Here is a 13,165-nt window from a genome sequence, read left to right as displayed (position 1 = left end):
ATAATTCTGAGAACCCCGGTATATAAATTTCTACAAAAAAGAATATGTTTTCTATCATTTATTAATTTTTGAAAATGAATAATAGTTGATGCATAATTACACATATAATTCTCAATAATTATTACAACAAATAGAGGAGTTATTTATTTTTTGTCTGCCAGGATATTAATTAATAATGTTTTAAAAGACCGTATATGGTTATCTATTGTTTATTTCTGCCTTTTAAAATTTAATACATTTATTACGAGAAGTGCATTTCATTTTGGCGAAATTCTGTATCTAAAATTACACCACAATTATTTTAGCGTTAATAATTTTCTGTGAAGTATTATTTTGTATTAAAAATAAAATAAAATTCATCATTACTAGAAATTAACGGTTATAGTAGCACTATTTATTAACCTTTAATTTGTATGATTTTTATGAATAGGCTAGGAAATTTCGAAAAACGATAACATGTTAAATATTACAAAAATAAGAAGACCCTTAATTATGGCTATATTCCCACTGAGAGATTTATTGGAAAAATATGATGTACCTAAAAATCCAATTGTTGATCAAACAGAAGATACTCCTATGGGAAGGATAAGAAAAATATTTATTTCTACGTATGTCATTTAATATTTTTTTAAATTATTAATAGTGGTCAATCAAGAAATATAAATTTATACTGATTATTATGTGTAGTGAATATGAACCTATCAGCAAAGAACTACAAAGCTTGATTAACTTCAGTACTACTGCAACTTTGGTTGGCATAGTTGTGGGTGGAATAGTATATACACAAGGAACTTTAGAAAAATTTATAGAAAATAATGAAGCAACACGTTTTTATAGCCATCTCGATGGAAAGCGAGCATTACAAACTAATATTACGCTACAGTTTGCCAAGGGTGCTTATATGTTTGGTTGGAGATTAACTGTTTTTTGTGGCATTTATGAGTAAGATTAATTATAATTACAAATTCATTTGTGATGTTTGATATGTTTTACCAATGAATTATTAATGAATATATTTCAGATTTATTCGAATGATGTTAACAGCATATTATGGGAAACCTTCAGTCCTACATTATATGATCGGAGCTGGTATTGCTGGATTTTTATTTAAGTTATCACTTGGTCTAAAAGGTTCATTAGTTGGTTTGATTCTTGGAGCTGTTCTTGGAGGTATTGGTGGTTCTTTTATTTTGTTGTTCCTTAAGCTAACAGGGATGACACTAGAAGATTTTCAGAATATACAAAGATACTGGTCTTATAAAAAAGATAAGTAAGTATTTAATATCACAATTTACACTATAACTTTGTTTGAATATTAATGTTTAAATATTAAATTACCTATTAATCCAATAATTTATAATGATATCATGCTGATTCATATGAATATTTATTACATTATGTTTTTATTAAAGAGTATTTAAAGAAGCAGTAGGCAAACATTTAGAAGAGGAATATGGAGAATCAAAGTTATTATACGAAGAAAATAAAAATATACAAAGAGAATTATCCAAAATAGAAGAAAAAACCAAGAATTAAATGAACAAAAATTATATATGGATATGTATAGAATATATTATGTAAATATAATGTAACAATGTTTTTAAATTGTCTTACGTCAATCATCATTTAGAATTTGAATATACTATTGCAGTATATACAAAATATTCAACTCTATAATATAATAACGAATTGAATAAATCATAATTGATCATGGTGAATCTTTGTTTTTATTTAATACTTGATAAAATAAACATACTGTTAAGTAAATTCATATTTCTTTAAGACCAAAAATGTATCAACCAGTTTACATGTCACATGTAATACATTGGTATTATATATAAATTTTATATATTCAACAAATTATATTATATTTTAAAAATTTCTTATGAGATATAATCATTAATTCAATAATAAAATAATATTCAATACAATAACATTACATGATTTTGAAATAAATAAATAAGCAGTATTAATTCATCGACCTTCACAACTTACAGAATAGGCTTGATTTGATAAGATATGAAAGAACTACAAGGAAAATTTTTTTTGCTTGATAAAATATAGATGAATATGATACTTATAGGCATTTTTCTTCATATTTCTATACATTGTCCAATATTTGTAAATACTTGTTTTAATACTAATACAATCTTATATTTGTAATTGCTATCATACTATGACCCTGCTTATATATAATACAAATAAGTGTGTTATTGATTTATTCAAGTGTCTTGATCTAAGGTACCTAATTCCTGTACCTTGGTTATACGTTTGGCACCTCTGTTTGGTGGTCCCTTTGGTTTGGCAAATTTTGGCCGATGTAAATTGACTTTTGGATGTAATTCCTCTTGCAAAAATCCTTCAGTTAGTTCCTTTCCATCATCTATTTCAAGCTACATAAGTAACATTTAAAAATAATATTATTGTATAAAGTCATAACAAAAAAAAATAATACATCCATTATATGATATAATCAAAATTTTTAAAGAGTATAAAGTCGGCCTATTCTGTAAGAGGATTATATACGCGAGTCTTCAAATTTTAATAATACTAATTACATACCAGTTTGAAGGTGCATCGGGTTGTGGTTGTTAGAAATCCAGTATAGTATATATATTTGGAAAAAAATTGAAATATTAAACTGTAGATTTATATTGCATGTTACTTTATTTCTATACCATATGTAATATTGGCAAGATATATAGTCTATTCTATCATGAAGAACCTATAGATATAATGTGTGTGAAATAATTAAAAAATAATAATATTAAAAACTTACAGAATAGGCCTGGTATATAGTAATGTCAATAAAATTATATATCCAGGCAAAAGTGCGCATTGTATAAAGATCTAAAATAAAATATACATATCACCTGTTCAGAGGCTTATACAAGTATAGATTTACTAACTATAAATTTTGTAAAATTAAAATATGAGCCAAGTTCTTTTTTAATATCCTCTGGAATGCAAATGGCACAGCATATGATTATTATTTATTTTATGTATCTATGATTTAAATTCAATTTTTATTTTTCAATAAATATCAATTGTATTATATTTAAAAAATTAAATATAAATTTTTCTTATTATCTTTCCTATATAATTTAAATATGCTGTGAAATTTTTCATACTATTGTAATATCACTAAAAGAAAAGGAAAGTTAAAGAATTTGACTCACTCATTTAACTATGAACACGAAAATTTGGCCAAATTGTTATAGCCATTTACTTATACCTTGGACGAAAATTGTTAAGATGTTTATAAAAAGCTACAAGAGATAAAAAAATACAGATCACAAAAAATAGAATGACTCTTGAATATTTTGTAGCTGCCTATGAAATTACAGTCACACCAGCTGTACATCATGTATTTATAACATTCGGAAATTCCTAAAAATATCATATATATCAAATTTTTATATATTTGACTACATACTAATATAATATAAAATACCAATTTATTCGTCTTTGAGCTAAATGACAAAATATTCATTAGCATATACATATGCTGAATAAAAATTGTAATCATTGCAGATTTATAGTAAGTATTAATGATAGGCTCATGTTATAATGATATATATAAAAAAAGAATCATGTATCCATTTTATTTTAATAAAACTAATTCTATAAATGGATACAAAAAAATATTATGTGTTTTATTTAAATTTTTTGTAGTCTAGATAATAAAAATACCTTGTGCATATTTTATTTTATAGATGCATAATTGCAGTTTGTACGTTTTATGTTTATAACAGATCTATAACTATCAAAATTGAATTGATTGCCTAAATAGGCAATGTATGTATATTTGACTTTAAAAACAAAATTGAAAAAATAATAGCTAATATTAATTTCAGCAACACAGCTGGTGGGACATGCTAATATCAGTCTTATTAATTACATGTATTTATGGAATTTAATATTCTGTGTCGTTTAGAAATAGTAGAGCGTATAATATATGCTAACATTATATGTGATCATTTGTAAAGAAGTCGTATTCACAGTATATGTCATTGATTTATGAAGCTGTCACTTTACTATTACTATGCTCAAAAGACACAGAGAAATTAGATGAGCAGTAATCTGCTAACAAGAGCAATTGGAATTTACTCTCTAACTCTCTTATAATCATATATGATATATAGATTACCAAAAACATTTACAAAAATCATGATAACATATTTTACTAAGACCTATATGAAAGTTTTAATGAATTTGAAAGCCAAGCCTTAAAATTCAATTTATAAAAATTAAATTTATAATAATAAAATAAGACTTATATATCTGCATGTGTATATATATATACATACACATACACATACACATACACACACACGCGTATCACCATTTTTAGGACTAGGAACAAATCAAGACTTGATGTGTTGGAATTCCACATTTTCTAGGAATATGTAGTAGTAATGTATACAGTATATAGAACATAAAAATAAAATCACTATTAAAGGAACTATAAAGTGCAATGTCTTATTGCATTAAATTAATATCTTATACCAATACTTTTGATATTACATTGCAATTTTTTGTTTCATGAAACAATTATACTTCCTTAAATCTCGAAGTGCTCGAAGTGTTAATATTAATTATAAAATATTTGAATATTTCATTGAAGGCTTAACTTTCAATAACATTAAACCACATTAAGCAGTCATATGTAAATATATAATGTAATATTAAATGAATGATAATTCATACACCTTTTATAAGTCAACAAGAATTTTATGTTATGAAATTTTTTCGTCATTGATTCTCCTAGTGATGGGATATTAATGTACAGTCTTGTACATATTTAACAAGAGCAAAATAATAATTATGCAATCTAAACATTTCTTAAATATTATTTAAATTTTTTATGATGGATAAGTTTTGGAAGTTCTGCTTAAATGAGAACTATTAAGCCATCATAGACTGATACTATTCATATCTCAATACAATATATATATATACACGTTTTTACCATCACATCATTTTCATTTTTCATTTCATCTAAAAACATTGCTCTTACTTCATTTTAAAAAAATTCCATTCATTGAAGTTTTCATTGTGAATTAAAAACAATTCACTAACTTCACTCCCATCACTGGAGTGGTCATACTTATTATATAATTTTGACGAGTATTGATACAATAATATCCTTTTAAAATTTAGAAAAATACATAGTTTAGTCTACTCTGTTTTCTTATATAATTATATATATCACGATGATCAAGTAATATTAAACGTTGATAAACACCATTAAATCATAAAACTTCTCCAAATATGTAGAATATATATGATCTTATAATTCACTATGACATACTGAATTTGTATTATATTATATAATTTTAATAATGTATTCAACGTCAATGTTATGCTATCACAAATTCAGAATTTATAAACGAAACTGTTATGCTCTGAGCATCACAATCATTTCTGGTTATGTAAAGCATATAAACAATTGGCAAGCAAAAGGCCCTATGAATCAGTTAACTTAAAACACACGATCTCTTCTGCTTTGACTTTTTCTCTGGCATGGATTGAGTAGGCGCACAAGGTGTTGACGGAGTTGCAGGTGTTATTGTAGTTGTTTCTTTTATGGTTGGAGGATCTTCCAACATATCTGCCAACTCCTCGCCACTATTTACTTCCAACTAGTACCAATCATATTTGTTTAAAATTATTTTATTCCATTTATCATGTTGTACTATCCTTTTTATAATCATCTTCATTATTATTTTATACAAATTGTAACCACTTTACAATTGTCTTACTTTTAATTAACATACATAGTACAATAACATTTTCTTCTTAAAAAATACACAACTGTTATGCCATGTTTGTTTTTTATGAATTATTAAAATAAGATTATTTTATATATAAAAAAACATGGTATTCTGAATATCTCTTGTATTAAAATATATATGATTTTATTATTTTTAACATTCTATAAAAAGAATAAAAGTAGAAAATATAAAATATAAAATAACATTAACAGAAATTGTCAGAATACCATAAGTATATTAAATAATATTTTTATTTACTAACCTTTTTTGTTATATTCACCCCTAGAGATTGAATAAGGTCAAGTAATGGAGCTTTACAGGAAGAATACAACATCCTTTCTTTGATACTGCAACTATATCCTGGCATACTATATATGAAGACTAAAAATATATTAATTTTAATTTTGTAAATATTTCTTTATAATCTAATGCATTTATGAATTCATTCATGAATGGATAGAACTAACCTATGCATTCCATATAATCTCCTTCATTTGTATGTTTGAAATTATAAAGATGGTATCTGGCTGAATCAGATGGAACTTTGGTAGGTAATTTATCCAATGAAACATCACAAGCTGTGACTAAATGGATTTTTTCTTCTTCTATATCAATTTTTAATTGAACATATTCATACATGCCTTTACCAAATTCTGTAATTATTTTTTTAGCTTCATCCGTAACAGGAAATGCAACACCACTCAATGTTTGATGCCTTGTTTCAACGCTGTAGTCAGTATTAATAGTAGTCTTTTTTAATTCTGCTAATTCTTCTTCTGCTGTAGTTAAAGGAGCTGGAGCTGCATTATTTTTTTTATGTTTATGATAACCTTCTAACGTAATGTCTTCAGGAACAGTTCCATGTAATTCTTCTTTGATACATGAGGTACCAAATTCTTGTTTTAAAGTAGCTTTTGTAGATGCATATAACATTTTTTGTCTTACTGGAGCTGTGTCAGGTGACCAAGATATAAACAACCAATCATAACCAGAATCTGCAGATTTTGTATCAAGCCGATAAAGAATATATGCAGGTTGATTTTCAAGAATTAAAGGCTTAATCATTTTATCATAATCATCATGCCATTTATTTGCAGGCTTATTAAAAGTTGCAGGAACTAATTCTTCTATAAAATAATATTAATTATGATCAGTACAAAGCATGTCAAAAGTAATATCTATGTTCAATATATAACTTTCCACCTCAGATCATTCATATTACATATCAAATTTCATACCACGAAATAATGACTTTTATCACAATACTTAGAAAAGATAAATAAAATATCACAAACATATCTAATATATTATAAATTAAATAAAAAACTATTAGTAAAAATGTACGAAATAACATACACATACCGTTTTCTATAGACACCTTTAATACACGTATTTTTCCATCTCTGCATTTAGAAAAAATTTTTTTCAAGGCATCGTTTGCTATAAAGAAATAACGATTCTAGAATATATTTATTAAACTATAAATCTAAGGTTAAACAATTATAAACGATAAAATTCTAACTTCTTTGAAATATTGTACGTTGTTTAAATCTTTGTTTTTAATTACCTTTTATACCCGTTTGATGCGACATGATTTTTAACTCGTATCCAAAATTTCCAGTTGAATTGCTGCACTCTTTTACTTTCTCTTCAATCTAAAAGAATCGACTTAGGAGAAATACTACCTCTTATCGTGCTTGCGGTACCATATGTTGGATGCTTTCCGATGATTTCCGTTTACAAGACTATCAGCGACTCCTGTGTCAACTCTTGTCGAAACTCTCAATAAGATAAATCTAAAGTATCGATGGTTAATAGTTTATGCACAAAAATCAAGCTATATCACATAACACACAGGTATTTTGAAGCAAAAAATAAACTAAATCAATCATATAATTCAGATCTTTTTACTTTTTATATTATTTTTGTTTCTTTTCTTAACCGTTTATGTCTCTTTGCTTTTATTCGTATTTATATTTTGTCTTCTTACCTCGTATAATTCCTAGTTAAATTCCCTATATTTTAATTTTTGTCATTTCTTTTTTCTTTTGAAGTATTTATATCAAGTATAAAATTGATTTTTATTAACAAAAATTATTCAAATTGCATTTGTTAAAAACATGATCGTAAAACATTTTTGATGAAACATAAATCAAATTCTTAATAAAAGTTAATATATACATAAATGTTCTTCATTTAACAAACATTGAGTAAAGATTATATAAATATTGTTTTATAGAATTTAAAAATTAGTGATATATTTACTTAGCGATAATTTTGTATAAAATAAAATTATTGTACAGAATAATGTTTAGTCTAAGGACAAATCTAAAACAATAATTTTATTCGCCCAATAGTTTTAAATCTTAATTTTGATTGGTCCAGTTTTGTAATGATCAAATCGTAGACCAATAATAATTCTGACATACTTAAAGATACGCAGTGGTAACTTATAGGTATGAGTAATATTATAATTTTTATTGAAATTAATTTAAATATATAAATATTATATCTGAAATGTAAAATTATGTATGTAATTTTGTAAAATATTTAAAAAATTTTTATATATTCATACCTATCTTTTGATAAGTTCATATTTATTTTCGATTTAATGTAATATTCAGATGGATCGAATAACTTGTATAATTCATATTTAGAATTTGCATAATATATATTTTAGTAGTAATCGTTACGATTATAGTCAATTATAATCACATTTTACAGAATAGTTGAATTGTTGGAAACATCTTTTAAATTAAAATTCGCCCATACATATATAGATGGCCCCATCAATATACTTTCCCATTTGTATGTGAAAAATGGCGGAGTGTGAGGTTGCGTTGGAACTTTACGTTTGATATTAAGTTTATACTATGCAGTCAATGTATATGATTATATTAAATATTTCAGTAGTGTGATATATTGTGTCTATAAATTGATGTAGTGAAAAAACTTTTCGAAGTTACTATATTCTCTATTGTAATTACGTTTAAAGTAATACTTGGCAGCTTAGTGGTAAATTTCTTTTTAATAATTGTTTTAGTAATCCGTATTAACTCTGCAAGTTTAAAAAAGAATATAATATTAAATAATATTAATTATTTTAAGTAGATTGGTTTGTACTTCATAAAATAATTATATAAAAATTTTATAATGTAAACCAAATAGCTTTGTCTTAATTGACTCCATAATTACAAATTTTTTGAAAAGTTTATATATAAAGATTGTATACAAATTGAAGTTCTCACAATTAAATAATTACATTGTCTAATAGCATGTAGTTTCTGCTTTCTTTGAACTGTTGCAGAAGATATGGAAGGTCAGTCTGTAGAAAATAATACAGAGGAATCTGTGTCCACCAAATCTACTGTTAAAATACACTGTAAGTTGAAAACATAATATTGAAAATAATCAGTAAAATTTAATTTGAACTCAAAGTAAAATTAAAATATTACTGTTTATATATATATATATATATATATATTAATATCTTATTTGCATTTGATATATAAAATATCATTTTTATTAGCGGTTTACATTAGATTTAGTATTCATTTTTAATTCTTGCTATATAAAATATATAAATAATTATTATAGAAAAGTTTAAGTATTTCTTGTACCTCCATATGTATATATATATAAAATATATATACACGAATGTTATATATATATGCATATGGGTGCATGTCACATGTCTCTAGGTCCTGTTTTAACAGCTTCAAAATTTGGCAATTCATTTGGAGTCAATGAATTCTCTAATAAGCCAAGATCTACGATATTGAGGCCTTCGCAGTTAGGTGCAATTGCGAACAATACATCTACAAATAAAACTGTATTGCAATCTCCAAAACTTAATAATCCATTTACAAAGTTAACTGATGAATCTATAGAGAATGATAATAATTCAACTACTCAAAATGATACAAATGAAACAAAGGAATGTAAAACTGAAGAAAAGCAAGCAGAAGAAATAGTACCAAAATTTTTACCGTTATGTGGAAACACAAAAGATAATGAAAGCAATGTAAATAATACAGTGGAACCTAGTGCCTCAGAGCCTAGTTTCATATTTGGTCAGAACCTGAAAGAAAGAGTAACTGTTCCCAGTAATATAGAAGATTCTGATAGTTTAGAAAAAGAAGAAACTAAGAAAGAGGAAACTAATGAAAATGGATCTTCAGAATTACTTTTCTCAAATGCAGCAGCTATTTGTCGTTCAGCTAGTCGGCCAGGTTTGACGTTAACACAAGCAGCACAAGAACTTGAAGAGGCAAGTCGAGCAAATAAGAGAAAATATAGCCAAGTAACATTATTAACTGGAGAAGAAGGAGAAACAAATGTTCTTCAGATCAATTGTAAACTCTTCGCATTTGATAAGGTATATACCATACTATGAAATTCAAGTAAATAAAACATTAATACTAATGAATAAATTGATTATGTTATAATAATTATATAAACAATTATTAAAAATAATACTAGTAAGGATTTTCCTTATCTATTTTAGGCTTCCAGTAGCTGGCAAGAAAGAGGCAGAGGAACTCTTCGATTAAATGATAGAGATGAGGAATCGCGCTTGGTAGGACGTACGGCTGGGACGCAACGATTGATTCTCAATACAAAAGTTTGGCCTGGTATGACCGCAGAACGAGCATCGCCAAAATCCTTGAGACTTACTGCGATGGATGTGCATGGAGATATAAGAATTTTTATTGTTCAAGCAGTACCCAAAGAAATTGAACAATTATACAATTTATTGCTACAAAGAATTAAGCGTGCTCAGGAACGGCAACCTAAAAAATTAGCGACTGAACAACACTGACGGTTGATCGATTGTACCAATAAAGTGTTACCCCTATACAACTAACTTGTAAAAAGCAGATATCACTAACGGGTAAAAAGGCTCAAATTCATTGAAACGTTAGGTCCTATGCAGCACGCGTGTTAAAAGCTACGATTTGTGCCTTCCATTGGAAGATGCGCACTTGTCGATATATCGCACAGCTATTTGTAAACGAAAGCTGTGTTGCATTTTTTATGAATTCTTCAATTTATTTTTTGTCACTAATAAGAAGTCTGTACGTACGATCATTCCCAATTAATATTCTTTTATGCGGAATTTGAGGATAGCTTGAAATGTGTGTCAGTTACGGAGTTAGACATTTGAAATAGTTAATATAAATTATACATAGTTCATAAAATGTGTACCATAAAACTATGTAATTCATTTTTCTTTTACTTTTTATTCAGATACACATAAACGTAAAGAAATTGTGTGTTCGTACAAAAAATTACTTTTTTTTTTGATAAGATGTATAATTAATAATTATACTCTATTATGTAACATACGAGTGTGATCGTAAGATAATTCATTGAAAGATTGTACGGATAGTAATGTATTCTTATTACAGTTATAGTACCTATTTTATCTTAAATGTAAATAAAATCTTAATCGGGCGGTAAAAGACAGATTCGTGTGTATCTTTCATATATTCTATGTTTTAAAAGAAGTGCTATTAGCGAAACAAGCAAAAGGAGCAGTATTAACACTAAAAGAAAAAGTTTTAAGTTTTTGGCTTTTGTAACTTTTAACTTGTCTCTGCATGGAGACAAACGAAGAACGCATTGCTGTCCTCTTCGATTATGAACGACAATTCTCAAATAATTTCACAACGAGTAATAAAATTTACTACTTACCTATTGATATCCATGCTTGAATTTACTTATAAACGCATATTTTGTAATATGGTTAACAATTGTAAAATTTACTTCATTTCCGGGTATTTGCTTAAATTCTATAAACTTCAAGTATTTTTGAATCTCCCGCGTTTGAGGTTAGTCAATTATCTCGGGTAGCGAGTAATACAGATAGCGCTAGAGAGTAGACGTTATGGCGGGCGGTATTCAAGGCGCCGATATTTATAGAAATCCTGAGTTTCGTGGGAACCTACAAAGCTTTAAGCGTCAAAACTCAGTTCCTGCAACAATCAATACTTACATGTGGTCTTCGTTTTTGATATCTCTTACAACCTAATTAATTCGAATAGTCATTTACATCGATATAACAATTTCTACGTTGGAATGATCCTTCGTTGAACGTTCTCGATCCTGGATCGGCGCGACGCGATTACCACGCGACGCGCATGATGAGCTGTCGAACGCAGAATGTCGATCAAACGATAGTGCGAAAATAATGTCTTTATTTTGGTGAGTAAATATTGTAACGACGAGTTCACGCGAAGGACAAATTATCGAGTGATGCGAGTATGTTGTGTAAATACGAGTTTCTTCGTTTACATATTATATATTTATGTCGGAAGATGAGAAATAGATAATTTGAAAGAAAGGCTCAAACAATACAATTAAGAGGTAGAAGAAAAAAGGAAAACATGAATCGACAATTCAAAGTAATTCCATGGCAGATTCGCATGGCTTAGCTATAGAAACAATCTGAAATATGTATCCAATGATAGAAAATTGCCCGAAAGTTTATCATTCACATTAATTTGCTTGATAAACGTAAAAGAAACGAGTTCAATAGGGTTATATTCTTATTTTTCTTTCTTTCAATCTCTTTTTCTTTATGTATTATTATTTAAAAGTTTTGAACGAATATATCTTATTAAAAAAATTTAACGTCTTTGGCGAATAAGGGAATATTGAAATTGATCGATTAAATTATCGTTTTGAAATTGATTCGGATGTAAAACGTTATAATTGTGAAATTAATGTGGAAGTTGTGAGACAACGAGTTAAATTTGTATTTACTATAGAAGGTAAATTTATGAACTATGATGTTCACACGTGGTGGTTGTCACGCGAGAAGAAGGAATGCTGGCGGTGGCGGTGGCGGTGACGGTGAGATTAGTGGTAGTGGTGGTAACGCTAGCGGTGGTGGCAGTGGTAGTGGTGGTGGTAGTAGCTGTAGCGCAGGAGGAAGATTTGGAAAGAGAACTTCTTTGGAACACAAGACTCCTAAACCACGACTTGCAGTCGAAGGATACGCGTACAGGTGAGGCACTTGAGATGAAATGATTTTTTTCCCAATCGATCCACAACTGACTCGATTTCATTTTAAATGTATCGTTAAGAAATACGTTGAATACATTTGAAATATTATTTCAGAACGAGAGTACCGGTTCCTGTGAAACTTGAGGATTTACCAGCAACAACATCAACTCCTAGAACTTATGTGTATAGAACAAGGGTACCACGAAGGGATTTCATTGCTACATCGCAGATAGCGCTACCAGAGACTAACGTAGGCCGCGCGATAACGGGAAGAAGAGGTGCTGTCAAACACAACAAAGTGCACATTGTACGAGGTCATAGATTAGTTGCTAAGTTTTTTAGACAGCCAACATTTTGTGCCTTTTGTAAGGATTTCC

The 13,165-nt window shown here is 27.6% G+C and overlaps 3 protein-coding genes and 1 long non-coding RNA gene across 10 annotated transcripts; 2 read left to right on the top strand and 2 right to left on the bottom strand.

The window, feature by feature from the left end:
• The first annotated feature begins 61 nt into the window (after window positions 1-61).
• On the top strand, window positions 62-2,775 carry LOC122637558 (RPII140-upstream gene protein). Of its 3 annotated transcripts, none has more exons than XM_043829760.1 (5): window positions 62-320; window positions 431-608; window positions 688-942; window positions 1,022-1,270; window positions 1,413-2,775. In XM_043829760.1, the coding sequence occupies exons 2-5, from the start codon at window positions 457-459 to the stop codon at window positions 1,534-1,536; spliced, it is 780 nt and encodes a 259-aa protein (XP_043685695.1). In that variant the 5' UTR covers window positions 62-320; window positions 431-456; the 3' UTR covers window positions 1,537-2,775. The 3 variants fall into 3 exon arrangements, with proteins under 3 accessions (XP_043685695.1, XP_043685697.1, XP_043685696.1); XM_043829761.1 differs by having other exon boundaries at window positions 77-197; XM_043829762.1 differs by having other exon boundaries at window positions 1,022-1,479.
• LOC122637555 (twinfilin) lies at window positions 2,223-7,611 on the bottom strand. Of its 2 annotated transcripts, none has more exons than XM_043829755.1 (5): window positions 7,345-7,600; window positions 7,140-7,217; window positions 6,245-6,904; window positions 6,040-6,158; window positions 2,223-2,393 (listed from the first exon to the last, which is right to left on the bottom strand). In XM_043829755.1, the coding sequence occupies exons 1-5, from the start codon at window positions 7,367-7,369 to the stop codon at window positions 2,223-2,225; spliced, it is 1,053 nt and encodes a 350-aa protein (XP_043685690.1). In that variant the 5' UTR covers window positions 7,370-7,600. The 2 variants fall into 2 exon arrangements, with proteins under 2 accessions (XP_043685690.1, XP_043685691.1); XM_043829756.1 differs by lacking the exon at window positions 2,223-2,393 and adding an exon at window positions 2,649-5,645 and having other exon boundaries at window positions 7,345-7,611.
• Window positions 7,612-8,575: 964 nt separating this feature from the next.
• LOC122626844 (ran-binding protein 3) lies at window positions 8,576-11,246 on the top strand. Of its 4 annotated transcripts, none has more exons than XM_043807262.1 (4): window positions 8,576-8,792; window positions 9,088-9,159; window positions 9,494-10,155; window positions 10,285-11,246. In XM_043807262.1, the coding sequence occupies exons 2-4, from the start codon at window positions 9,090-9,092 to the stop codon at window positions 10,597-10,599; spliced, it is 1,047 nt and encodes a 348-aa protein (XP_043663197.1). In that variant the 5' UTR covers window positions 8,576-8,792; window positions 9,088-9,089; the 3' UTR covers window positions 10,600-11,246. The 4 variants fall into 4 exon arrangements, with proteins under 4 accessions (XP_043663197.1, XP_043663196.1, XP_043663195.1 ...); XM_043807261.1 differs by having other exon boundaries at window positions 9,085-9,159; XM_043807260.1 differs by having other exon boundaries at window positions 8,577-8,792; window positions 9,479-10,155.
• LOC122626846 lies at window positions 11,084-12,245 on the bottom strand. Its single transcript, XR_006326749.1, has 2 exons — window positions 11,833-12,245; window positions 11,084-11,755 (listed from the first exon to the last, which is right to left on the bottom strand). It is a non-coding gene; the product is annotated as an uncharacterized LOC122626846 (long non-coding RNA).
• Window positions 12,246-13,165: the final 920 nt, after the last annotated feature.

The sequence above is a fragment of the Vespula pensylvanica genome, chromosome 2 (assembly GCF_014466175.1).
Source record: "Vespula pensylvanica isolate Volc-1 chromosome 2, ASM1446617v1, whole genome shotgun sequence".
Classification (NCBI taxonomy): domain Eukaryota; kingdom Metazoa; phylum Arthropoda; class Insecta; order Hymenoptera; family Vespidae; genus Vespula; species Vespula pensylvanica.
Note: the sequence above shows the minus strand (reverse complement) of the source record. Positions and strands in the feature narration are given on the sequence as shown.

Excerpts from the sequence above, each read along its gene's own strand:
- LOC122637558 (XM_043829760.1), top strand. The coding sequence starts at position 457 with ATGTTAAATATTACAAAAATAAGAAGACCCTTAATTATGGCTATATTC. Across the intron at positions 609-687 it reads AGAAAAATATTTATTTCTAC|TGAATATGAACCTATCAGCA; the intron begins GTATGTCATTTA and ends TATTATGTGTAG. Across the intron at positions 1,271-1,412 it reads TGGTCTTATAAAAAAGATAA|AGTATTTAAAGAAGCAGTAG; the intron begins GTAAGTATTTAA and ends TTTTTATTAAAG.
- LOC122637555 (XM_043829755.1), bottom strand. The coding sequence starts at position 7,369 with ATGTCGCATCAAACGGGTATAAAAG. Across the intron at positions 7,218-7,344 it reads GCATCAAACGGGTATAAAAG|CAAACGATGCCTTGAAAAAA; the intron begins GTAATTAAAAAC and ends ATTTCTTTATAG. Across the intron at positions 6,905-7,139 it reads AAAGGTGTCTATAGAAAACG|AAGAATTAGTTCCTGCAACT; the intron begins GTATGTGTATGT and ends ATTATTTTATAG.
- LOC122626844 (XM_043807260.1), top strand. The coding sequence starts at position 9,090 with ATGGAAGGTCAGTCTGTAGAAAATAATACAGAGGAATCTGTGTCCACC. Across the intron at positions 9,160-9,478 it reads ATCTACTGTTAAAATACACT|GTCCTGTTTTAACAGCTTCA; the intron begins GTAAGTTGAAAA and ends ACATGTCTCTAG. Across the intron at positions 10,156-10,284 it reads AACTCTTCGCATTTGATAAG|GCTTCCAGTAGCTGGCAAGA; the intron begins GTATATACCATA and ends TATCTATTTTAG.